The following is a 22,757-nucleotide window of genomic DNA, read 5'->3' on the forward strand; positions in this document are numbered from 1 at the left end:
TTTTCTTCCCTCAGGCACTTCAAGTTATGTCGAAAGTGATGAAAGAGTGTTGGTATCACAACGCAGCGGCGAGATTAACTGCACTGAGGATTAAAAAATCTCTAGCGAATTATGGCGCCATGGAAGATCTGAAGTAGTGAAAGAAGAAAAACGGGCGAAGAAACAAATAAATCATCGTATTTTACGAACAGACGAACAAAATCCTCATTTTTCAACTGTTTCGAGAACTTTCGTGGTGAAAGATCGTGACATTAAAAATGATGCACTTGTGTCGCATCGAAACGCTCGAATGAGATCCTCCATCAACAGGATTTCGACGAGGTGTGCAGCTATAAGTATAACAATAAATATAAAAACTGTTACGTAAATCATTCCTATCCGGAAATATGCGCAAAAGTGCCGAGAGATCAATTGTTCCAGAAACCTGTTCGTTTCTGGCAAGGTTTTTTTTTATTTTTTTTTTTTTTAAATATACATAATAATTAATTTGGCGAACCCCTCGTTTCGTTCAACGAGCGGTTCTCAGCTACGATAAAAATGTTGTGCCCGCACTGGCCAAGGCCTTCGAGTTCGAATCGAGATTCAAGTGTCTCGATAAAACCAAAATAATTCCTTTCATTCGATCGTGTCTCAATCTTGAATACCATTTTAAAAAGAATTCGAATCACGCTCGGTTAAGAATGACTAAATGAATATATCGAAAGTGCTCGAAATTGTTTGCGCGCCTCCAAGAAAATAAATTTATTGGGATGAACTTTTTTGAGCGCGAAAACTCCATTGGTCTTCGTTGGCCTCAATATTTTCGTATAAGGCTCCAGACATGAATTACAAGGAGTGTTAGCACTGCCTTTGAGCCGTCAATATATCGGTGACATACGTATGACCTAAAAATTAACGAAAAAAATAAAAACAAACCAAAAACAAAAAATTACGATAAATGTACACGAGTACATGCGAGCGATACGATTTGTTTTAACGTTATAAGCACACCCGAATGTTTTTGCTCAAAAATGAATGAAAAATCGCGGATAAGATGGAAGAGGGGGGGGGGGGGGGAAGAGTTGAAAAAAAATAATATTCCATATGGAGAGCGTTTAACGAGAAAGAAAATGGGTGCAATATCCTAACTCGTTAATCGGAATTATTGCGCGACTATTTCGAAAGTGTTTCCTTTGTAACGCGTCAAGGCTGAGGTTTAAGGGTGCTATGTGAGCGGAATATTGTATTTGGGAACGATTAGATGATTTTGACGAATGTTGTCTGTATGTCTGCGTGCGTAAAAGAACAAGAAATGTGGGAGAACGAGAAAATATATAAAACCGATGACGAAAGAAAAATTTGAAATCGTGAATCGACGACAAAATTTAATCACAAGAGAGAACTCTATTTTCGGGGAATTTTTTCATTTGTAGACTTCGGTACGGGGATTTAAAAATAAGTTGCATTACCGATAGAATCCAACGAGTTTATTTGGATAATTATCGATGCAAAGTTTAAGTATAAAAATGTATGAAATTACACGATTGAGAACTCTTGCAGCTACTTTTCCAGCCAAACATTTCACTCGGTCAACACTTTTTTTGGCTAAACTTTAACAAAATTTATTTTGAACTTGAACGGTAAAACAAAAATTTGAATTTCACGCAAAATAAACGCCAAATTGATTTGTGAAAGGAAATCATGCAAATATTCATTGATGAATTTTCCACTGAGTACTGAAATTGCTAGCGATTGGAATTTCGGCTGGAAATGTACGTGCAAAGAATTTATCATAAAAGTAAAGAAAAGAGGAAGAAAAATGTTTCGTGAACAAATCCACGAAGTGACGGGATTGCATTAGATGTAAATTGCTAGCGTAGTTTTATGGAGAGTCGGAGACGTAAAAGATTGGTCTGATAGGTAAAGAGCAGTGAAATGAGAACGAACAAAAAAAAATCACACAAGAAAAAAGTACAGAGTCACACGAAACCGAGAAATGATTTTTTGTCACTTGTCTCGGGACTGTTATTCCCAAAGGAAATTACATAGTACTAGAACCGTTGAGAGTGAGAGTGCGGACGTTATACGACTGGATATAGAAAATCAAGGGTTAGAAATTGCGAGCATGTGTGGTGAATTATGAAAAAAGAACAAAAATATATAGAAACAGGAGAAAAAAGAACAAATCATGGTCATCCAATAGCAAACGTAAGAGTCTTCGGAGTGTTCCATCATGAGTTTATACATATATACATATATATATATATATATATATACAAAAACAAATAACAAATAACTGAGAGAACGCAAATTATACGCGTGTATCGTATTTTTCCATTCTTTTTCTATTCGACAACAATTCATACACTACAGTTTAGACTGAATAATTCTACGAAGGCCCAGCAGTTGAATCTTTTAAGATATCTTAATTTTTTCAATAACATACTTTTTTCGTCGTTTCTCGATTGTCTGACAACGTATACTGTTTGAAAATCGTCGTATCTATCGTTGACTTATATTTGCCTCGAGATTTGACGAGTTTGGTTTTTCTCACTCTTACACCACTGTGCTCAACATTTTTACATTTCATTGGTCTTTCTTTGAACGTAACCCAACAACGAAATCTGCAAAAATATATTTTTGCCATTGCAAAACTTCAGAGATTGGTGAATGAAAGGGGTCGACTTTGTCGGGCTCCAACAACGCGCGATCTTTATCATGACGAATTTTAAAACTTCGATATCCGGGAGTCGCGTTCATAGTCAATGGAGTTGAACGCTCGAAATATTCGAAAGACGAAAACTCGGCAGTCAGCAATATTTACGATGAATTTTCGCTAGGTTTTACTATTTCTGAATCAGAACACGCTGCTAAAGTCCACGCTCGTGGATCGCAATTCACACAAAGACTGAAACTAATATTCGTACTAGTACGATTAATAATTAAAAGGCAAAAACAAACTATGGAAAAAAAGAACATAGTCGAGGAGCAACGCGTCTCGAATCTCGTGACGAATGACGCGAAACAATTGTACCGTTCGTGCAAGTCGATAGCGAGACAATTATTTCCCTTTCTTAACTCCCCTACGAAGCCCAAAACTCTCTTCATACATTCCTATTACACGTAGGTTAATTTTAATACGTAATTAACGATAATTTAAATACGTCGAAGCTTCGCGTTGTGCGGTTACCCTTAAAATAATTCATTTATATTATCCCGACATTATGTATATGTTACATATATGATACAGGCATAACACATAATATATGATATAATAGTAAATATATATTTATCGTTTTTAACCATTGTGACGTGAAGTATCGACGCAATCTCTCTTACAGGTTTATCAAACCATTTAGTACAATCTTGTGCCAATACCTGACGAAAAAAAAAGTTAACTAAATCGAGATACACAGCAGTTTGTTCACCCAGACAAAAATATACGTGAGCTACGTTCTCACATTCTCTCTTCATTCCTCTCTCTTGAATGCACAATCAATTCGTTCTTATAGTGTTGGAAAAATGAAATAGCTTTGCAAAAAGCTACCGAACAGCATATCCCTCTTCGCCTTTTTCTCCCTGATTTTCTACCCCAGAATTCACATATGAATAATGTAACGGTGATTAATACACCGGAGTTTAATCGTCTTTACTGAATCACATTTGCCATTGGCTATTCACGAAGCGGAAAGTGCACGAAGTAAATAGCTTCCCATTCAATTGAAATGAATTTAACAACATTTTTTGTTCAACGTGAATAGAATTTCCCATATTGTCCAGACGATTGATGTTTTTTAACGTCACTATAAACAGTTCTACTTGATTGGTTTTTTTTCTTTCTTGAATCTATGGAACCATGTGCAAAACTGCTGGGCCCTGTAGAACACGAAACAGTCCTATCTCACTTCGATGTAACCGATAAAACAGCCAAACTGCCAATAAACCACACGAGTTTTCAACCCATGCTCCGAAAAAATTGTATAAATATAATCATAGGATTGTGAATATAAATAAACGCGTGTACGCGTACGCCTATCTCCCTACCTGCTCCGACGTTGAACCCCCGACTGTACAAATTATTGATACAAGTGATAGAGAGAGAGAGAGAGAGAGAGATTACGAAAATTTGGCGAGTTTACAAAGGATGATAATGGAAACGAAACACGAAAGAAGAAAAACAAAAGAGAAAAAAAAACATTATGAAAATGAGCCAACGGCATTAGGAAAAGATTTAGGTACCTCTAGAACGATATCCGCACTATATTATGTCTAGTTTTTATGCATACATAAATACGTACACGTACTATATTAGAATAGGAGAAGTAAGAGAAACATAAAACATGGGAAAAAAGGAAAACGAAAAGTAACGATCGAAAGAAACAAATTGTTGAACTACTTTTTCAAACTATGTTCGATTTTTAGAATTTTAATCGTCGCGTTTGAGGGTTCCTTTCACTCCATTTTAAATCTGCATCTTTTCTACCTCTCGATGCAAACGTATCCGGAATATATATTATTGAAATAAATCGTTAGTCGATATTTGCCTTCCTATCCTCTTTTATACCTTCAACTTTCTCTGTTTTTTATTTATTGCTCTTCACTCTCTTCCACCGACCACGAGTACTATTTTATGTGTATGATAACTATTACGTTGTAATAATTTCATTCCGGATTCGTTTGCAGTTATAAAATATTTTTCTCCCCTAATATTCCGTGGGAAACGATCGATATCATTTTTTTTTTTATTATTGTTTTCTCGAGGTCACGAATTCATCGAAGTCGACAAGCGATCACACAGTTTAATAACTGATATTTTTGGAAATTTTTTTGTATTTCGATTATAAATATTTTTATTCGAAATTTGCTAATTTATTGTGAAAAATCCACCGATCTCTCTTCGTTATTTATTCCGAGAAAATATTAATATAACAATGGATTTTTCAAAGGGAAAACCTTAATTACCGTGATTCGGACGGAACGAATGTCTTCGAAACTTGAAATTTTTCTTCAGCTTTTCGTTTAAAAACTCAACATTGATAAATAAATGCGTCCGAAATGTTTCAGTGCGATTGAAAAGCGAAAAATTTATTTCTTTAAAAGTTTCTCAGGGTTTCCAACGATTGCTCACCCACGTAAAATTCATAACGCAAATAATATTTGTGTGCGGAATAAGTAATTTGTGACGATTGATTGTTCCATCGATGCTGTCGCGCCTCTTCGGGTCTCCTTTCCTCCGGCTATTTTTTTCCGTGTATGATACTCTGTACATAAAGAATAATGAAAAGGAGGGTGTAAGTGCGTGGTTATCAAGCGACGAGAGGAGCACGAACGACGATAATTCGTAAATTTGGTTAAGCGAACGTAGGCGATTATACAAAGTCGCGAAGATCCGGTGGACGGTTTTTCTAACAATTTTTAAATTATCGTTTTTAATTTGTAAATGACACGAGAAAAAGAATAATCGATAGGTATGCGAATAATTTATATATTTTATTTCCTTTGCCACATTGACGTGTCGAAAATTGAAAAAATAGAATTCAGTGAAACATTAGTCATGTTCGCAGCGATAAGGGCGGACAGCACGTTTTCACAAGAGCAGTAGGCGCGTTTCGAGTTACCGTTTTCAATTATTTCAACATTTTTTAAAACTCCAACCCCCGACACTTGATTCAAAGCCAATAATTGTGAGAAGCTTGGGATTGAAAATTGACAAGTGTGTAACGTTCTTTTTCAATATTCATTTTCCTCATTACTTTATTGAAAACACATACACAGACACACTCAGATCTACCAATTATAAAATAGAATTCCCGATGGCGCACACGTCTCACACACAGTACCAAATCACACGAACACAAAGACAGAAAAATATTGACGCGAAACAAAAAGAGTCGAATCCCGATTGACCAATAGATGAAATGAAAATAAATAAAAAAATACAACGTTTTTTAAAAAAGCGTTCAGATACATTAACGATTGTGTAACAATATTCATTATAGTCTGCTAATATATTACAATAATGATTAATAATTATGAAATATTCCGTAAACGAAGCGTAGGAATTTTGAATTGAAAACACGGATGCGTGCTGTCTCGTTTTTTCATGAAATTTCGTCAACATTTTTATTCGTTATTCTTTCGAAATTCCATATTGTGCTCCGACCTTTTGCAATGTATCGTTTTTGTTTGCGAAGGCAAAGTAATGTGTTGCGAGGAAAGCGCGAATGAGTCTGCGTGAGTGTATACGTTGACGAACGAGGTTATATGGATAACGTTGATAGATATATTATCGTATCTAATGTTTTAATAATAATTCATGATTTTTTGTGACGCGATGAAAAATGGGCTTCGAGGCTCGTGAAAACTCGAAATGAGAGCTCGCTCGATGGAGATCGCGAGTCATACATTTTGTACGGATCATCATTCAATACCGGTAGTTTCATTTTTTTTAATCAGCTGGAATACTCCGACTGTGAAAATCGCAGCCACGCATCAAGGAGATTTCGAGTTTTTGCGATCCTTCGAACGACGAATGTGCTCGGTTGATCATACTACGACAAACACCATTGTGGTTGGAATACAAGTAATTCGCTGGAATAAAGAAATTTACTTTCAAAAGGAAAACATAAAAATAAACGAACAAAAAAATTTAACTGTTCGTCAACTTGTTATTTTTCTCCCAAATTCTCGACCATCCTGAAAAAAAAATATTTTTAAGAAACATCAAAATCATACGAATTCTGATTAGCTGTCCTGAGTCTTCAGCACCTTTTGAGCACTCCATCTGTGCACTTTCCTCCATAAAAATCAATGAATTTTTTCAACTCGATTGAAAAAAAGAACGAGAAAATACCAATTAAAAGTTTCATTCGATTTTCCAAATATAAGAAAATTATTATTTCAGATTTCCATATTGCGATTGCCTCGAGGCTCTCTACGGTTCAGCCTGGTCAAAATTTCACCCCATTTGGGATTCCATCGATCTCGTGAAGTGATACAAGGTGACCTTACGATTTATTTCAATCAACGAATCCAATAATTCAACCTTAAAATTTCACTTCCCTTCCCAAACGTTCAACTCCATCTCACAATGAACTTTTTTTCTGGACCTCAACAGATCCACTGCACAAACCTCATCTCAGCTCATATCCATCGAACTCGATCGAACTTGAATAATAGACGACACAATCGTACGACCAACAATTGCGAAGGATGCTTGGAAACGAGAGAAAAGGAGAGAAGCCAGCGACGAGATAATCCGAAATTTCGTACGTACGCGTTTCAGTTTATTATTAAATTATATATGTTGACACAGGTTAATGTGTATGTCGTACAACGAGGCTCTGTGAATGGGCAAAATAATACCTATCTATGTAGTAGTAGAGTAGAATTATTATTATTATTATTATTATTATTAATATTTAAATACAATATGTATGTACGTTTGGTAGACGTGTATACGTATTTATTTTTTTCCTTACTTTAACGATAAATTAAAATGAGGATTATTCGTACATCTATGTATAAATGTATAACTGTGGGGGGTATACACATGTATAAATAGACATACCGATAATCATCGGTCGGTGCGATGTTTTCTTTAGAAGTGAGATGATGTTCGGTAAGTAGTATAATAATGCAATTTATCTTTCTTTGGATTTGTTGTTCATTTGATCTGACGGTATATTTCGATGTGTTTTCCTCCTCGTGGACGAAGCGAAGACTTTTTATTGTTTTGTCGCTGAAAATGTTGGAATTCGTCGCGATATCGAGTGTCGATCGAGTGTACTCGAATCTTTACAATTCGTTCGTATTCGTAGATAGATTTATGGTTTTGATTTTTTTCGTGGCTACACTGATTCGAGATCCTGAAGGTAAAAAAAAACGTTTTGGATTTTTTTTCGTAGTGAATTATAATATTGTTATCGCAAGCGAATAGCACTCGAAAGTTTGAGCTTCACAATCGAATCTCCGTGTCCATTATCGACGTTATTCATTGTCATTTGATAGTGATTTTGAGATTTTCCTTGTTTCCTCGTCTGCGGTGCGACAATAAGAAATATTGGCCGAGTGCAACACCCAAAAATCTACCATCTTCGTGTCCGTGTGTGCGTGTGTCAACCGCTCTATATCTCACTTATTTTCTCTTTTATAAAAATAAAATAGTTTCTTAACAAATCCAGCGGGCGATCGTCTCTGTGGGTGCGTGTTCGTGTGTTTGTGAGATGTTCCGTTAAGTGTTTGCGTTTGCACGATTAACATTTTTTTCTTTCTCGATTTTATATAAATATTTGTGTCATTAACGGAGATGAAGTTTCGGTGATATTCGTATTATTTCCTTCAGAGTTGGTTCATGAGAATTCTTGCAAAAAAAAAAAAACCATGGCATCTCGGTGACGGGTTGTCCTGCGCGCTCAACGATCTCCGCACGAGAAACGAACGAATAGAAAAGCGGCTTTGTTCGTCGTCGCCTATACAAAGGCGATTTCCTCGAGCAGGTCATTTACTCTTTCGTATTTCCATTCGAAAAGGAGAGGTTGACTAGATCGAATGTGGCCTATTTTTGTCATTTTTTGGTTGTTTCTTTTTCTTCTTTTTTTTTTCACTATCGCTACAGTAAGATCGAGAGTAACATAATAACGTTGGAAAGGACGCAATTTAATGATTTTTTTTTTCAAAAAAACGTTCGAGTGTTCGTGTATGAGTGTGGTCGAGTGTGCGTATGCTTTTATTTTAATCTCATTATTCGGCTCAGCGATATTGCACGCTAGGTTCGCATTCACGGAGGGTTCCAGGCGTTTCTTTTGTTTTTTTTTTTTTTCATTATTATCTTTTCGCTTTTGGGGTAGGACTGAGCGGTATTTTTGGCTGTGTGTGTGTGTGTTTTTTTTATACTTTTTTTTTTAATATCTTTTTTTTTTCCTTAGATCGAGACGCGGTTTTTTTCATCAGTATTTGGTTTTTCTTTACATGCTCTCCTCTCGCCTCGTCTCCTGGACAAGGTAGACCTGGGATCCGGGGACTGAGGAGGTCGTTACGAAACTACGGTGCTTCGCACGGATCAGCGTCAAATTGCTCTCAGCCGTGTCGGCACGATCTTCCGCAGCTTCCAATTCTCTCTGGAAACGACGCACTCGCGTAACGCTCTGCTGCGACATACCCTCTTGCTCCTGCAATTGCCTCTTGTAGATGTTGACCTTCTGGCACGCTTTGTCCAAAGACTCCTGGAGCAACGAGACGTTCTTGGCGTCCTCCTCAACCTGAATCATCACTTCCTTGATGTGACGCTCCTTCTTGCGGAGTATCTTCACCGTCTCCGAGTGCCTGCGCTTCTCCTCGTCCAATTCCAATTCCAAATCGCGGATCTGGAATTCAACGTTTCGTGTACACTTCGTTCCTCGCGCGAGTCTGTCCGAATCGCTATTTTTTCAACTTCTATTCGGATTTATTGAACTATTTCGTTCCATTATCGTAAAATCTGACGGAAATTTATTGAACGGAAAAAAAGTTTTCACAAACCAAGAAGTTGGCTGGGCCGGATTTTTTTGATCGAAAATGATGTTCAGACGAAAAAAAGAGTGAATTTTGGATGCAAACGTATGGAATACTCACTCTGGCCTCGAGCTTGCTGATGATGCGTTTACCACCGACAATCGCATTGGCCTCGACCTCCTCGAGACGAATCGAGAGATTCTTAACTTCGATCTCGAGAGATTTCTTGATAGCTTCGATCTTGACGATACGCTCTTGTTCTTCGTGCAAAATTTCAACGGTGTGCTTAAACTCGTTCTGTACACGCTGATATCTTTCGTCGCTGACTCTAAGTTCTTTCGTAACTTCCTCGTAATCACCGGCAAGAGCTGTCAATTCTTGTTCAATCTTTGCCTTCGACGATGCAATGTTCACGTTTATCGTCGTAAGCTCGTTGATTCGACTGACCGATTCTTCGTACTGCTGCTCGACGGTCCTCTTGGCCCGAAGTGCCTGTCAAATTAATCGCGAATCATGTTTCATCGACCGAACGTTCTTCTTTATCATTTTTGAGTTAATCTCGCCTACATCGAGGAACAAAAATTCTTACGGATTCGTAGTTGCCGCGAACTTCTTCGAGCTCAGCAGTCAAAGATTGTAAACGACGCTGGCTGATGCCAAGTTGATCGAGGGTCACCTGCAACTGGCGCTGAACCTCGTCGTAATGAGCTTGCAGTTCCTGAAATCAAAACATTCTTAATCAAGTTTTCTTTTTCAATTCGACCATTATTTTATCGCGATAATCATTTCGCTACATTTTATTGACCGATTTATACTCTAAATTGCAAAACAACGAACTTAACGAGCTTCTCGGAGACTCACCGTAAGTGTGAGCGACTGCTTCTTGATCGTCTTTTGAAGATCAATATTGTTCTTGTTTGCAACATCGAGTGAGAGCTCGAGTTCGGTTATCTGAATCTGCAGCTTCTTCTTGATTCGCTGCACTTCGGTCTTGAGTTTCGTTTCAGCCTCGACGACGCGAGCGTTCAATTGTTCGATCTCGATGCTCGTTTGCTTGCTGTAATTATTTCGTTGTAAAATCGATTAATTCAGAGTTATTTAAATCGACCGAATAATGGAAATAACGAATGATCAAACGGGCAGCGAGTAAATATTTGGGAACATTAATTCATGATGCACCACGAATTTTCAGGTTTTATACCATTGATGGGAATATTTTCCTGGTTCAAATTTTTTGTATCGTCAGAGCTCGAGGTCTCAGTTTTTGTGAGATTCGCCTCTCATTGACAACGATTGGCACGAAGGGCGCACAAGGGGAACAAAAAATTTCTTTTTTTTTAGAGTTTTTTTTGGGCTACCTCTTGTCACTGAAATAAATGTTGGATTTGCATTCGAGGGTTTTGAGCTCTTCGGTAAGTTCGTCCAAGCGCTCGAAGTCTTCTTCAGTTTTGTAGAATCGTCTCGCTCTCTCTTTCAGGGAACACTCGTGTTCTTCTTCTTCTCGTAAAGCGTTCATGCTCTCTCTTTGTTCCTGATTTTTCGCAATGTTCTTCAAAGCATCTGCTTTTAGCTGGAATTCGATGCTCCTCGCTGATCTTGCCCGCAGCCTCTTTCCAGTTTCCAGCGCTTGTTTGACGTCCTTGATCATTTGCATGTTCCGAATAGTCTGAACCGATAAATCGGCCATTGACGCTGACTGGTCCATCTCTTGGGAGGCACACATTTCTCGTATTCTCGATGACATTTTTGACTTTTTCGCTTGCTGGCACGATGAGAGCACTTCTTTCGTCACGTGGGTCGCTTCAACCGCTTTTTTCAGGCTGAAGTCCGATCGTTTCGCTAGCTTTGGAATATACGATTCATTCGCTCTTTTATTCTTCGCATTCATCCGTATTTCAACCTAATTTTATTTTCACAAGCGACCATTCGAGCAACCTCAAAATATAAATCTGAGTAAAACGCGAGCAAACTTATTTCTGACTCCCCGAAAAAAGCTCATACGCGCTTGTGAAAATATCGCGAATTGTATCTGTCAAAATTTTGTGTACGTTCTTTCAAACGATTGATGGCACTCGATTCAACATTTTTTTGTTATTATTCTCGTTTTTGGGGCATCGAAAATTCCTCAGTTCCGTGTGCCCCGCAATTGTCAAGGAAGTTATGAATATTTATGACTGTAAAGATGAATTACGTGAGCCCCTCGAGTCGTATAACGTCCTGAGATATTACGTAAAGAAATATTTCTCACGCGCGGAGAAATGGATCCGGTGGAACGACGATGCGAATAAGATGATGAAGTTGTGAACAAATAGTGAGCAGTTAACGAGAGTCATTGGTCCGAATAATTTGAAGATTTTAATCGGAAATGAAAAACGATAATTCTCACCCTGATCTACGAAAAGAAAACTTCCGGGTTGTAAAGATCGAGTCTCGTGGTGGTACACACTGAATGAAAAAGGTAACAAACGGTTGTAAAAAAGTGAAAAGTTCAAGTATCAACTGCGTAAATTCACGGCTATGGCAGTGTGGCAAGGCGAAGTGAAAAGTTGACCCGTCATTCGGCGCACTGTGCCGAAATGCTTCTATCGGAGGCTTTTGCGAATCGAGAACTCCCGCGAGCCCTGGCCTCTTCGAGGGGACCGAATTAGATGCAGAAAAGGTCAGCTAGTCGCCAAGTTGCCCGCGCCAATCATCTTCCATTTTCACCCCTTCGCGTCTCGCGACCCCCCTCGCCAATTTTGCCCCCTCTTCTGTTCGCATAAATTGCAAACCCTTGTTATCGCGTCCCGCTTTCATTGCCCCATTCCTTTCTCTCTTTGTCCCCTTATTCTCTCCCCCCCCCCCCCCCGCCCGCGCTCTCTTTTTCTTTCTCACTCTTCCCTTTGCTAATCCTCGTTTTTTAACGTCAATCCATCATATTTGTGTACCTTGAAACGTGACAGATGCTCCTTGGCTCGCGCTTCAGCGTTGGTCGCGTGTCTGACCAACTCCTCTTTCGTATAGGGCAAAACTTGACGATTTTCCCAAATTTCGCGTCCATCGGTCCATGGCAGTTCCGGCAATTTCCGTGGCTTATCCGAGTCTGTGCAATTACCCTCGGCCAAACGGCTGTCACGCTCATCCATGTAGTCGATCATCGGCTGATAGTAGTTTATGCCGCACGCGTAATTCTTTTCGTACACGTACGTAGGATAATGACGCCACTTTGAAACGACCGGCATTTGGGCAAGGGGCATATCGTTCGGCATTTTAATTATTTTTATTTTCTTTCAGTCGCACAATATCGGATGTCCCACAGGTTGGAAAGATATTTTTTACGTTTTGTCTCTATTGTTCGTTCGTTTGTTATGATGGAAGTCGTTTCGATGCAGATTTATTTGGTTGGCTCAGTCTCCCAGCACTTTTTTCTTATATTTTTCGAAAAATTTCACCAGTTTTTACGACGAGCTTTTCAGTCTTTTGATGTCTCTCTCTTCTCCTCGCCTTTATTCTGCCCCCGACACACTGATTTCGTCGAGATTATTGAAACGATCGGACTCCGGTTCACAACTCGACACGACTGCAGAATATTTTTCGTTACTTTTACCGAACAACCACAGTCATTTTGGCTCTTTTACTTAACCGTGATTTCTGATACCACGTACACTCGTAGTTCCGTTGGTGTCCATCAACGTTCGCGAGCCGAGTGTCGAAAAGATGTTGGTCACAAAAAAATGAGCCCCTTCGAAGCTCTGCCCCATTATTTATGCAGATTTTTGCTCGTTCTCCTCGTTGCCCCATTGCTCATGTCACATCGAGAGCAACCAATCAGCGGTTCTAATAATTAGACCATGACTTTGCTAGACTATAATCGTCCGATTGACAGGGGCCAACAAAACGAGATTTTACGTCAGTTATATATGCAATCTGATCAAATTGATGAGAGACTTGTCGAGAGATCGATCCTCAGCTTCTGACAGACTTTCGAACGGTGCGCACGCTTTTTTATTTATTCTCCAACGCTTTTTTCACGATTTTTTCTAAACTCTGGCTTTCAGGACTTTCGAAATACGTTTTTTCACTTTTTCACTCCAATAATTGCGTCACGTTTTGAACGAAGGAAACGAACCGAAGAGATCATTTCATACTGAGGAAGAACCGGAAGTTTTGAGTGCAGTTTAAAGCAAGAGGAGTGATGAAAAAATGGGTGAACGGGCATAATTAATCGGGAAATTGATGAATCATTAGTGAGGCTAATTATAAATGTGATTGAATAAAAATACTCGTTGAATGTCACCGACAACGGCGAATGACTAATAGCCTCTTTCATCAGGCTAATAACGAGACGATGCCAAGGATTATTTAACTCGAGCATAATCATCGTTTATACTAACCTTACCCAATCAATCGGGACTGATTTGATTCGGAGGATAAGATTAATTAGAGACGTACCGAATAGCTTCGATCTCTTCGTCCTTCTCGGCAAGACGACGCTCCGTTTCGTGACGAAGTTGACTCAACTCGGCAGAGAGTCTCTGCGATCGTTGTTCCTCGACTTTGCGTCCCTGCCAATCGAAATTCCACACAAAATTAGTCAATCATTCGTCAATGTCTTATCACGAATTAATTAACATCTTTTAACGATCTTTAATCACGAGCGAACACTCACGGCTTCAGCTTCCTTGTAGGCGGCAGCGAGCTCCTCGCGCTCGTTCTCAAGACGACGGAGTTCGAGTTCCAACTCGTGGAGTCTGCGGTTCATGTCGGCGAGCTGGTTCTTCGCGTCGTTCAAGTCATCTGATTCAATCGTTTTTAAAAACGTTTTATTAACAATTCTTGTAACTTGAATCGTCGCAATTTTTTCTTTTCGGCATCTCAATTGAAAAATAATGCCGAAGGCACAAGTCGAATGAGCTTTTTGGCTTGAAGCTGCTCAAAATACTTCGAGATTGTAGGGAATCGAATCAATCTTTCTGCCCATTATACCCATGCAAATTTCAATGCCAAATACGATTTCGAAATAGGAAACAACCGATTCGTACCTCCAAGTTTCTTGTTTTCACGTGCAAGTTGTTCCTTGAGGTCACGAGTTTTCTCCAACTCGGCGTTGCAGCGCATCAGCTCCTGTTGTTTGTTGCGAAGATCGCGTTGGCTCTGTTCGTACAGGGTGACAGTTTCCTCGATGCGCGATTTCAATTCGATGTTGACCTTTTCCATGTGTTCAACGCGTTTCTGGAGCTCCCGAGCGGTTGAATTGGCCTGGATAAAAAAGACGTTAAAATCGGTTTTGCACGGTGAAACGAAACTCTGGAATTTTTGTCGTTACACAAAATTTACCTTTTCTAAGTCAATTATGAGAATTTCGACCTCGGATTGAAGACGAGATTTCTGCTTCTCAAGATTGTTTATCTTAACGAGAAGATTCTCGATTTGTTCTTCCTGTTCTTGAATACGGCAAGTGTATTTGCGACGGAGTTCCTCGACCTGTTTTAACCCAAAAACTGAATTTATTAACGATCCCCTTTTCCAGAAGCGAATAAACGTCAAAAATTCGATTTCTCTTGATCGTTTCAATACAGAGAATAAACGAAGCTGTTTCTCGAACCTCTTCGGCGCGGGCGTTAGCTTCGGTCTCGTACTTGGACCTCCAGACGGAGACCTCGCCGTTGGCCTTGACCAGTTGACGCTCGAGGTCCAAACGAGCTTCGGACTCTTCCTCGAGTTGAACGCGGACCGATTCCAATTCGATTTCGACCTTTGCATAGGACAAATGTTGGGACGGTGAAAAGGCATGAAAATTAATCGCATTTTCTCAATGTTATAATTCGGCTTTCAAAATAATTGTAAAAATTCTTGGAACCATTGGTGAAAGTCTAAAAATATTCGGAGCCAATAAGAACTGAAATTTGAGTAAGTTTTCTTGCGAATTCATAAAATTACATGGGAATCGGAGCTCACGATTGAAGATACGAAACGACTGTATGAGATATGAGAAATTTATAATTCTTGGCTGACCTGGTGCAAGGATGCTTCGACCATTGCGCGACGGCGATCTTCGTCTTCGAGACGACGACGCGAATCCTCCAATTGACTAACTAGTTGAGTCTTGGTGTAATTTATGCTCTCCATGTTAACCTGCAATCGTCATTAACGAACATTTTTAAGTGACACGATCAGTGACAAAAATTTCGGTTTCATTTCTGGGGCTTTTCGTCAACGGACCTTGAGGTCTTGGACTTCCTTGACCAGTTCAATATTCTCTTGTGAGATACGAGTCTTGTGGCTCGTGATGTCGATTATCGTGCGGTTCAGTTCTTCGATTTTGACATTGAGCTCGGAAACGTGAATCTCGAGCTTCTCGACCGTCTTCATCGATAGGGATTTCTCCTTCGTGACATTTTCGAGTTGAGCGAGGAGTTCGTATACTTCTTGTTGAAACTTGGCTTTTTCCTTGTCAGATCTGAAACGTTCATTTTCAATTTTAGCTTTCCAATGCAAAATAAACTAATCGTGGTAGGCGTTCGGAAATCATTCCTCTGCGACAAAGATCCTCGAAGTTGTTTTTCTTACAACTAAATTATTTATTACTAGAAAGATACGAATCCAATATTTCGGATCGATTGAAGTATCTGGAACCCAAGTTACTCCACGAACGTGTCTAAAAAATTTAACTTTTTCTTAGGAACGTTTTCCAATGAGTCTATCAACGGATTCGACTATAAATGAGCAAATTAGTTCCAGCAGGTGACTTCCAATCCACCATTTTTTACCGATCACTGCTTTCGAGCTTCCTCTGCCAACCAACTGTCCAATCATCCTTCCATTTATCAAATTCTGTATCATTTTTTTATATTCATAATTCGAACTAATATCCAGACAATATCGAGTTCGTTGATCGGCCAAGGGTTAGCCGGCAGCAACTATAAAAGTATTAAAAATAGTGCTGATTTACTCGAAACCATAATGCGAAGGCTGCTGTCGAATTTCTCATGAATTCGTTTCGTCGAAAAAAAAGTGGTTCGTCTTTCGAGTCGGTTTTGAGCGTCATCACGAGGGGATTTTTTCGGGAACTGCTAATCTCTGGTTTTCCAGTTATTTTCCGCGCCAGCTGCGGTCACGGGAGTCATAGATATTCCATTGTATCCGAGTGACAGGTTGCTCGGGAACACAAAGAGACGGAAAGAACGGGACGGAGGGGGGAGGGGGGCGTAGATAAAAGAAATTGTTTTTCGCGTTGACGATCCACCCACGCGCTCATGGAGGGTGTAAGGTGTCATACGAGACGATTTCGTGGGCATAGTGGGGATTCGGACCGCGGTCTTCGTGGACTAATATGGCGCGGTAAAGTGCGGGGTTGAGGATTTCTCTCGCTCTCTCTCTCTCTCTCGCGCTCTCTCTCTCTCTCTCTCTCTCGCTCTTTCTCTTTCTCGCGACTCTCGCGACTCGAACGAACGCGGGTTAAAAATAGTCATAAGCCGACCAAGTTGTTGAGAGAGCTCGAAGCAAACGTGAAAGACAGAGGCAAACGAATGGAGATCAAAACTCTCGTCCCAAGAGCATGTGTGTGTGTGTGCGCGCGCGCGCGCTTAAGTGTGTTAAAGAGAAGTAGAGAGAAAAAGAGAAAGAGAGAGAAGGAAAACCGAGAAATACGTATAGGAATTAGAAGTCCGTTGAAGCACCATTTTAACGAGGCTTGAACCGACAAACTCGGTGGTTCACCTCTTCCTGCATCGCTTACCCTTCGCCCCGGACACCCTTCAACAGGTGGACTCTTTTCTCCACCTGTCCAACCGTTTACATTCGCATTTTCATCTTGTTCGAGATGACCAACCGCTTTTCACGAATTTTTTCATTTTCCAGTTCTTTTTGCATTTGAAAAAAGGCTCGAAAAAGCTAATGAACGCGTCCTCAGGCTGATGAGGGCGGTTTGCTTCCAGTGGTTCGTGACGAAACGAAGCTTCGTTTGCCTCTAAATGGCGCAGAAATACGAAGGAATTTGGAATCGATGAATTTGAGAATAATTGAAAAAGCTCGGACCGAAGGAGCTGCTTCGCTGTGGCCGAAGTGTACTTTCCGAGTTACGCTGGGAGGCTTGAGTCATGAAAAATCTTATTGACCTCAACAATGACCGGAAGAATTCTTGTTGAAGAGTGGTACACGTCCTTGTAACATTGAAAAAAGAGAAGCGGAGCCGGGCGATGCCGAAAATCTCGAACTATGTTTAGAGAGCGAGGTTTGGCTTGGAATCCGGCCAGTTCCGTAGGCACGATTGTCAGTTTTGATTAAATTTTATTCGTTATTTCCTCGATCCTACTTGCTACAATAATACGAACTAGGCGTACTGACAGTTGGCAGAAAAAGGAAAGTTTCGTTGCGCTATTTGTTTATTTATACTGACCTAGCGCGGGCCTTTGACAGCTGATCGATCTGGTCCTGAAAATCGACCACGATTTCTTGGTGCTTCTTGCGCAGATGGTGAGCGGTTTCCTCGCTCTCGAGATGCACATCTTCGAGGAGTTTACGGAGCTTCAACAGTTCCGTGTCTCGCTTCTTGTTGATCTCAAACTTTAAACAAAAAATAGATTTTTGAGACACGAAAAACTTAAAAAGTGTCATCGAATCGGTGATAAATTTATCATTATTCTGACCTGAGATTCGGCGCCACCCTCGGCCTCTTCAAGGCGTTCGGACAGCTGAATTACTTGCACGCTTAAATCGGCGCGCTCACGTTCGATCTACGAAACAAACATAAAATCATCAGTAAATACAAAGCCAAATATCCTCTTCTAAAATAATCGTCCAACCCCAATATATTCCGATTGTCAGTTAATAATTTCCTGCTTTTCACGAATTTGCAAACCCTCCGAAGTCTCGACGCCAAGTATATTCACGAATAGTCAAAAGTCACGATCTAAGAATTGGCTCTTTGGAATGCTGCTAATTATTCGGAACTCAGACCTTCCTCAAACACGAACTTCGAACTAGTTGCGTCAGCGAAATATGCTGAGCTCTCTCTAATCAGTGTCTCCCCGTCCGTGACAAGAAAAATCCCAAGATTTGTGCGAGTTCCTCTCCAATTAGTTACGTCCTTTGCAATTAAATTTATACCCATAAAGTACACTACAATGCCTAATGAGATTTCGTACTTATTCAAAGTTCACCGAGCGGCACCTAATCGATGGAATTTCAAGACCGACTACCCCCCCGCCGCACGTGATAAGAATTTTCGCAATGACTCTGAGACTTTGTAGTCGCCCCCAAGGGGCAAAAACATTTCGAGGTATGACAACAAAATTCCAATAACTATAGACGATCGCGTCTGACGTCACGCAGAGAGATGCTGCTGTAGCGCTCTCGCACATCGGGAATAGCGAAGAATCTAATTTGGGAGTAGCGGCCGCTATATTCGTAGCTTTATTCATATTACAAGCGATGCGTTTATATCTGTGTTTCGTGTGTTATGCTGAAACGTAGGTATGCATAAGGGATGATTCAACGTCTAGAAAAAGCGGGCGCATTCGTTTTTCTCGTTTCGAGAATATGAGCGTTGGATCTTTGATTCGTTTCCGATGATTTTTCGATAGCTCGGGACATGAAAAACCCGTTGATTTTCGTGCGGCGCAAAATGGTGTTTATTCAAGCCAGGCCGAGAGTTTATATGGAATGCATAGAGAAGAGGAGAGAAGCTTTAAGCTCGTTTCTCTCTCGTCGTCTAGAGCTCGGAGATCCCCAAAATAGAAACGACGTGAGAGCTGGACATTTCGACCTAGTGGCTATATCCCTCTGTCCCCCTGCTCTCTTCCCCGCGCGCGCTCGCGCGCCCCCCGAGCCGCCGTCTTTGCTGCTCAATCCACTATTCGTCGTCTCTTTTCCTGCGCCAGGAGAGAACCTCAGCCCCGAGGAGGGCTTCGCTTTTCTTACACAATATTCGGATTCCTCGCGTTATATTATCCCCGTTAAAACGCAATTCCAAAAATAATTTTGCCCTGTTTACTCTGGAAAGTTTACGAGTCTCCGAGCTTTTCGCCTCGCGCCCCGAGCCCACTGCTGACTTCTCCCGATTTTACATTCACCCAAGAGACTTTCGCGGATTTCTATGAATCGTGAATATTAAAGAAAATTTCGTACTGCACTCGTTCGCCGAACGATTTGATAGCTCAATTTTCGAAAAATTCGTTTTTCATTCGTTTACTATGTTTCTTGAAACTCACCCTCTGACGCAACTCTCTCTCGGACTCCAAATCATCCTGGAGCAGGCGAATTTTGTCCTGTAACGATAAACACCATATTTTCGTAACTTGCATCATTTTTTTCTTCTCTCATTTCCTCAGTTTTGCCTCCTCGTCGCTCTTGTTTTGAGCAAGCATTCATTCGTCGCTTTACGTAATCGTTGACGAAAATACACTCCGGTACGGGAGTTTCTCGAGATCGGAGGCTTTCCATTTGGGCACACAGAAAGTAAGGAGAATATTTGTCAATACGAATGATGCAAATGAAACATTTCTCGAGACGTTACTTTCTGGAGTGACCGGAATCCTCGCCTCTTTTGTACGAATATTGAACTGAACATTCAAAAGTGCATCGTAACTGCGTTACGATTAACTCGTCGTTCAGATGAGTAATAAAATTTTATCTTCAGTATCAAAAATATTAATGGACGAGTATTGTGGGGTTGTAAAGTTTGATTATTCGTTTGTTTCTCTCCATTTGGACTTTGAGGAGACGCATTTTAGGGCTTTTTTGGAGACTGATTGTTAGCAGAGGGGGAGGAGAGGATACAAAAGAAAAATGGCAGATGTCTCAAGACGTCATTGGAGATCAGGGCGCCACAAAGTGACGAGATAAACGTTTCGGTACATAGCCATTGCAAATAACGCGGTATCAAACACACACGCACGCACGCACACGCACGTTTCGCTGGTGCGATCTTCTCAGGGGAGGGCCAACCAGAGATATTCATCCGGCCGACTATTTTCGTACCGAGCTATTCGGTTAGCTACATTGCATCGTCCGAGGTCTTCACTTTCGTTCCTTCTATACGCATATACGTTGGCACTAACATCCCTTATGGTCACTGAACTTTCGTATCGCGTCACTCAATCCGGACCACATTAAAGAATCGCGAAGAATTTTTTTGCGAAAAAAAATCGAGCGGAGGAAAAGAGGTCGATTAATTTATTTGCACCGACGATCATTTCACCTCTCGACGGCGTTCACTTTGTCTTTGAAAATCCATTTTCTCATTCATTTTGCAGCAGCGTTTTTCACTTTTTCTTTCCACTATGACGAAGCCATTTTTATCAGTTACAAGGTTCTTTTTAAATAAACTATCGAAGACGTTAATTTGACAGAGGATCAACGGGTTATTGGCGTTTTCGTGGAACGGGGAGTGGCAGAAAATGAAGAGAAAAAAACAAAAAATAAAAGCAACTAAAAATACGTACCTCGAGCCTGGAGAGAGCGGTCAGGTCGGCGCTGTATTCGATGCTGACGTCGGCCGATCCTCCACCCCCGCTTGAGCGGTAGGTGTACTTGGATGTTTTTGCTTGATGCACCGCTGAAGACGACATTTTTTCCTGTTTCTCCTCGATCCTCGCTCGTTTTCACCTTTCCTCGTATCCTGCTATCGTTGATTTATTCTTCTCGCCAGAGGACTTGCCCTCCTCCGTCAAAAATCTCCTCGTGGCTGTCGCGCCCGGATCGTTCGATAGTCGAGGATTCGTTGTTTTGTTTTGTTTTGTTTTTTCCGGGTTGTTTTTTTCGTTCGTTTTTTCCAGTGACCACGATGGATCCCGGTGTCGTCGATCGCACGAGGGTTGGCGAGAAATGACAAAAAAATCAAATTACATATACGCCGACACGATGGTAACTCCGGGCCTCGATCAAATGAGGCGAAAGCTCCTCGCGTTTGAGTTTATGAATTACCCGAGATATGAAGTGTGTATCCGTCCGTGTGGATTCAAAGTAAAAAATATATAGTGAAATAAATGAGAGAGTGAGAGTCGGATAAAAAGAAAGAGAGAGAGAGAGAGAGAGAGAACGACTTGGTTAGGGTAGGTGAGCGTTTGCTAGTCGTGGTTTTTCGTCTCGGCTATCGTCTAACGAGTCGTCTCTTCTTCTGGGTTTCGGAGCCGACCAGCGCCCTACTCGTAGTGCGCGACCAGTCGTCGTTCGTATGGCGCGCACCGGTAAGACCCATGCCCACCGTCGGAAACGATGATCCACGCAAGCGCGATAGATCCTCGCTCACTAAATCTCATTCCACCCCCCCACGCTTCCAAAATCTTCGGGGCTATAGACTTAAAAACTTGACGAGAGCAACGAGAAACGGAAAAAGACAGAAACGAAAAACGCTCCTCTACGCGCGCTCTCTGACTTTGCCTCAATTCTCGATTAGATTATATCGTCGTCCTCGTCATCGACTCGCGCCACTTACACCACGAGGACATCCCTCCGTATCGTCGATCGTACAAACACTCGACCTCGCCTACGCGAATCTACCGAAAAACAACGGATTCAACTTTTTCCGAATTTAAATATACTTTTTTTCGTCATTCACGGAGTATACCCTCTCCGAACCAAAGCATTCCTTAGCCAAATAACCCTCGATGAAATTTGGATTTTTTTATTTCCAGCTAGACAACTCGGCCATTCCTCATGATTGAACAGATTTATCAAGCCTCTCGTAGCGTAAACTGTTTCACATTTCATTGAGTCTTTTCAAAGCTCCGAGATTTTGTTTCAGCTGCACGAATGTAGTTTTCCTTTTCCCCATTCCTGCTTCACTCGGATGAAGATATCAATTGACAAGATTAAAATTTTTCTAAAATTTGGTTTCGTCATATATCGAAATTGCAAAATCTGCGAAAAATGATTTTTACGAATCATTTATTACTCGCGACTCTCGTGACGCAGCAAAAATATTTTATGCTGAAAAAGTGGCGAACATTTTTTCGGTCACCGGTGGGTAAACGGATTCGAGAGAAAGGAAAACTCAGCATTGACAATGAAGACTCGACGACGAAGCGTGTTAGGATCGAGGGTCGATTCTGGCATTGGCATTTTGGGGACACCGAACATTTTTGCCAAGTTTAGATGTCTCGAGGAGTGTACGGGAAGGAAGCGGAAGATGGGACAAAATCATCGTTTCGATATATACGTAAAGTCACGCGCGAGGAATGTGTCTCGCCGCGCGAGAGGGCTATGATCGATGCCACTATTTTCGCACTCGTTCTCTCGATCTCTTCATTTCCCATCTAGCAGGTCGTTTCATTTTAGGCGAAGCTATTCTTTCGCCTGCGAACATA

The 22,757-nt window shown here is 40.8% G+C and overlaps 3 protein-coding genes across 7 annotated transcripts in view; 1 reads left to right on the top strand and 2 right to left on the bottom strand.

The window, feature by feature from the left end:
- babo (TGF-beta receptor type-1 babo) overlaps nucleotides 1–7,937 on the top strand; it is a 23,231-nt gene extending 15,294 nt beyond the window's left edge. For 4 of the 5 annotated variants that reach the window (XM_043422381.1, XM_043422383.1, XM_043422380.1 and 1 more), the window contains exon 9: nucleotides 15–6,632. In XM_043422381.1, the coding sequence (XP_043278316.1) occupies nucleotides 15–137 (123 nt within the window). In that variant the 3' untranslated portion in view covers nucleotides 138–6,632. Of the gene's footprint in view, nucleotides 1–14; nucleotides 6,633–6,883; nucleotides 6,981–7,096 lie in introns of those variants that run through there. The other variant, XR_006261409.1, reaches the window with a different exon arrangement.
- On the bottom strand, nucleotides 7,244–21,625 carry LOC122412659 (paramyosin, long form-like). Its single transcript, XM_043422378.1, has 16 exons — nucleotides 21,376–21,625; nucleotides 20,895–21,136; nucleotides 19,662–19,718; nucleotides 18,099–18,185; nucleotides 17,849–18,015; nucleotides 15,673–15,910; nucleotides 15,466–15,585; nucleotides 15,056–15,205; nucleotides 14,788–14,934; nucleotides 14,493–14,709; nucleotides 14,120–14,247; nucleotides 13,903–14,015; nucleotides 10,333–10,528; nucleotides 10,061–10,189; nucleotides 9,592–9,963; nucleotides 7,244–9,344 (listed from the first exon to the last, which is right to left on the bottom strand). Exons 2-16 carry the CDS (start codon nucleotides 21,018–21,020, stop codon nucleotides 8,946–8,948), a joined length of 2,646 nt encoding a protein of 881 aa, XP_043278313.1. The 5' UTR covers nucleotides 21,021–21,136; nucleotides 21,376–21,625; the 3' UTR covers nucleotides 7,244–8,945.
- LOC122412665 (paramyosin, short form-like) lies at nucleotides 10,826–13,800 on the bottom strand. The gene is made up of 2 exons (XM_043422397.1): nucleotides 12,399–13,800; nucleotides 10,826–11,314 (listed from the first exon to the last, which is right to left on the bottom strand). The coding sequence occupies exons 1-2, from the start codon at nucleotides 12,717–12,719 to the stop codon at nucleotides 10,826–10,828; spliced, it is 810 nt and encodes a 269-aa protein (XP_043278332.1). The 5' UTR covers nucleotides 12,720–13,800.
- Nucleotides 21,626–22,757: the final 1,132 nt, after the last annotated feature.

This window comes from Venturia canescens, chromosome 6 (assembly GCF_019457755.1).
Source record: "Venturia canescens isolate UGA chromosome 6, ASM1945775v1, whole genome shotgun sequence".
Classification (NCBI taxonomy): Eukaryota; Metazoa; Arthropoda; class Insecta; order Hymenoptera; family Ichneumonidae; genus Venturia; species Venturia canescens.

What these genes read in the sequence shown, in the direction of transcription:
- LOC122412665 (XM_043422397.1), bottom strand. Translation starts at nt 12,719, where the DNA reads ATGCCGAACGATATGCCCCTTGCCCAAATGCCGGTCGTTTCAAAGTGG. An exon ending in AGCATCTGTCACGTTTCAAG is followed by an intron (nt 11,315 to 12,398) that starts GTACACAAATAT and finishes TATATTCCAAAG; the next exon opens with CTAGCGAAACGATCGGACTT.
- LOC122412659 (XM_043422378.1), bottom strand. Translation starts at nt 21,020, where the DNA reads ATGTCGTCTTCAGCGGTGCATCAAGCAAAAACATCCAAGTACACCTAC. An exon ending in TCGAAGCATCCTTGCACCAG is followed by an intron (nt 15,206 to 15,465) that starts GTCAGCCAAGAA and finishes TCCTATGCAAAG; the next exon opens with GTCGAAATCGAATTGGAATC. An exon ending in TGAAAACAAGAAACTTGGAG is followed by an intron (nt 14,248 to 14,492) that starts GTACGAATCGGT and finishes CGATTGAATCAG; the next exon opens with ATGACTTGAACGACGCGAAG.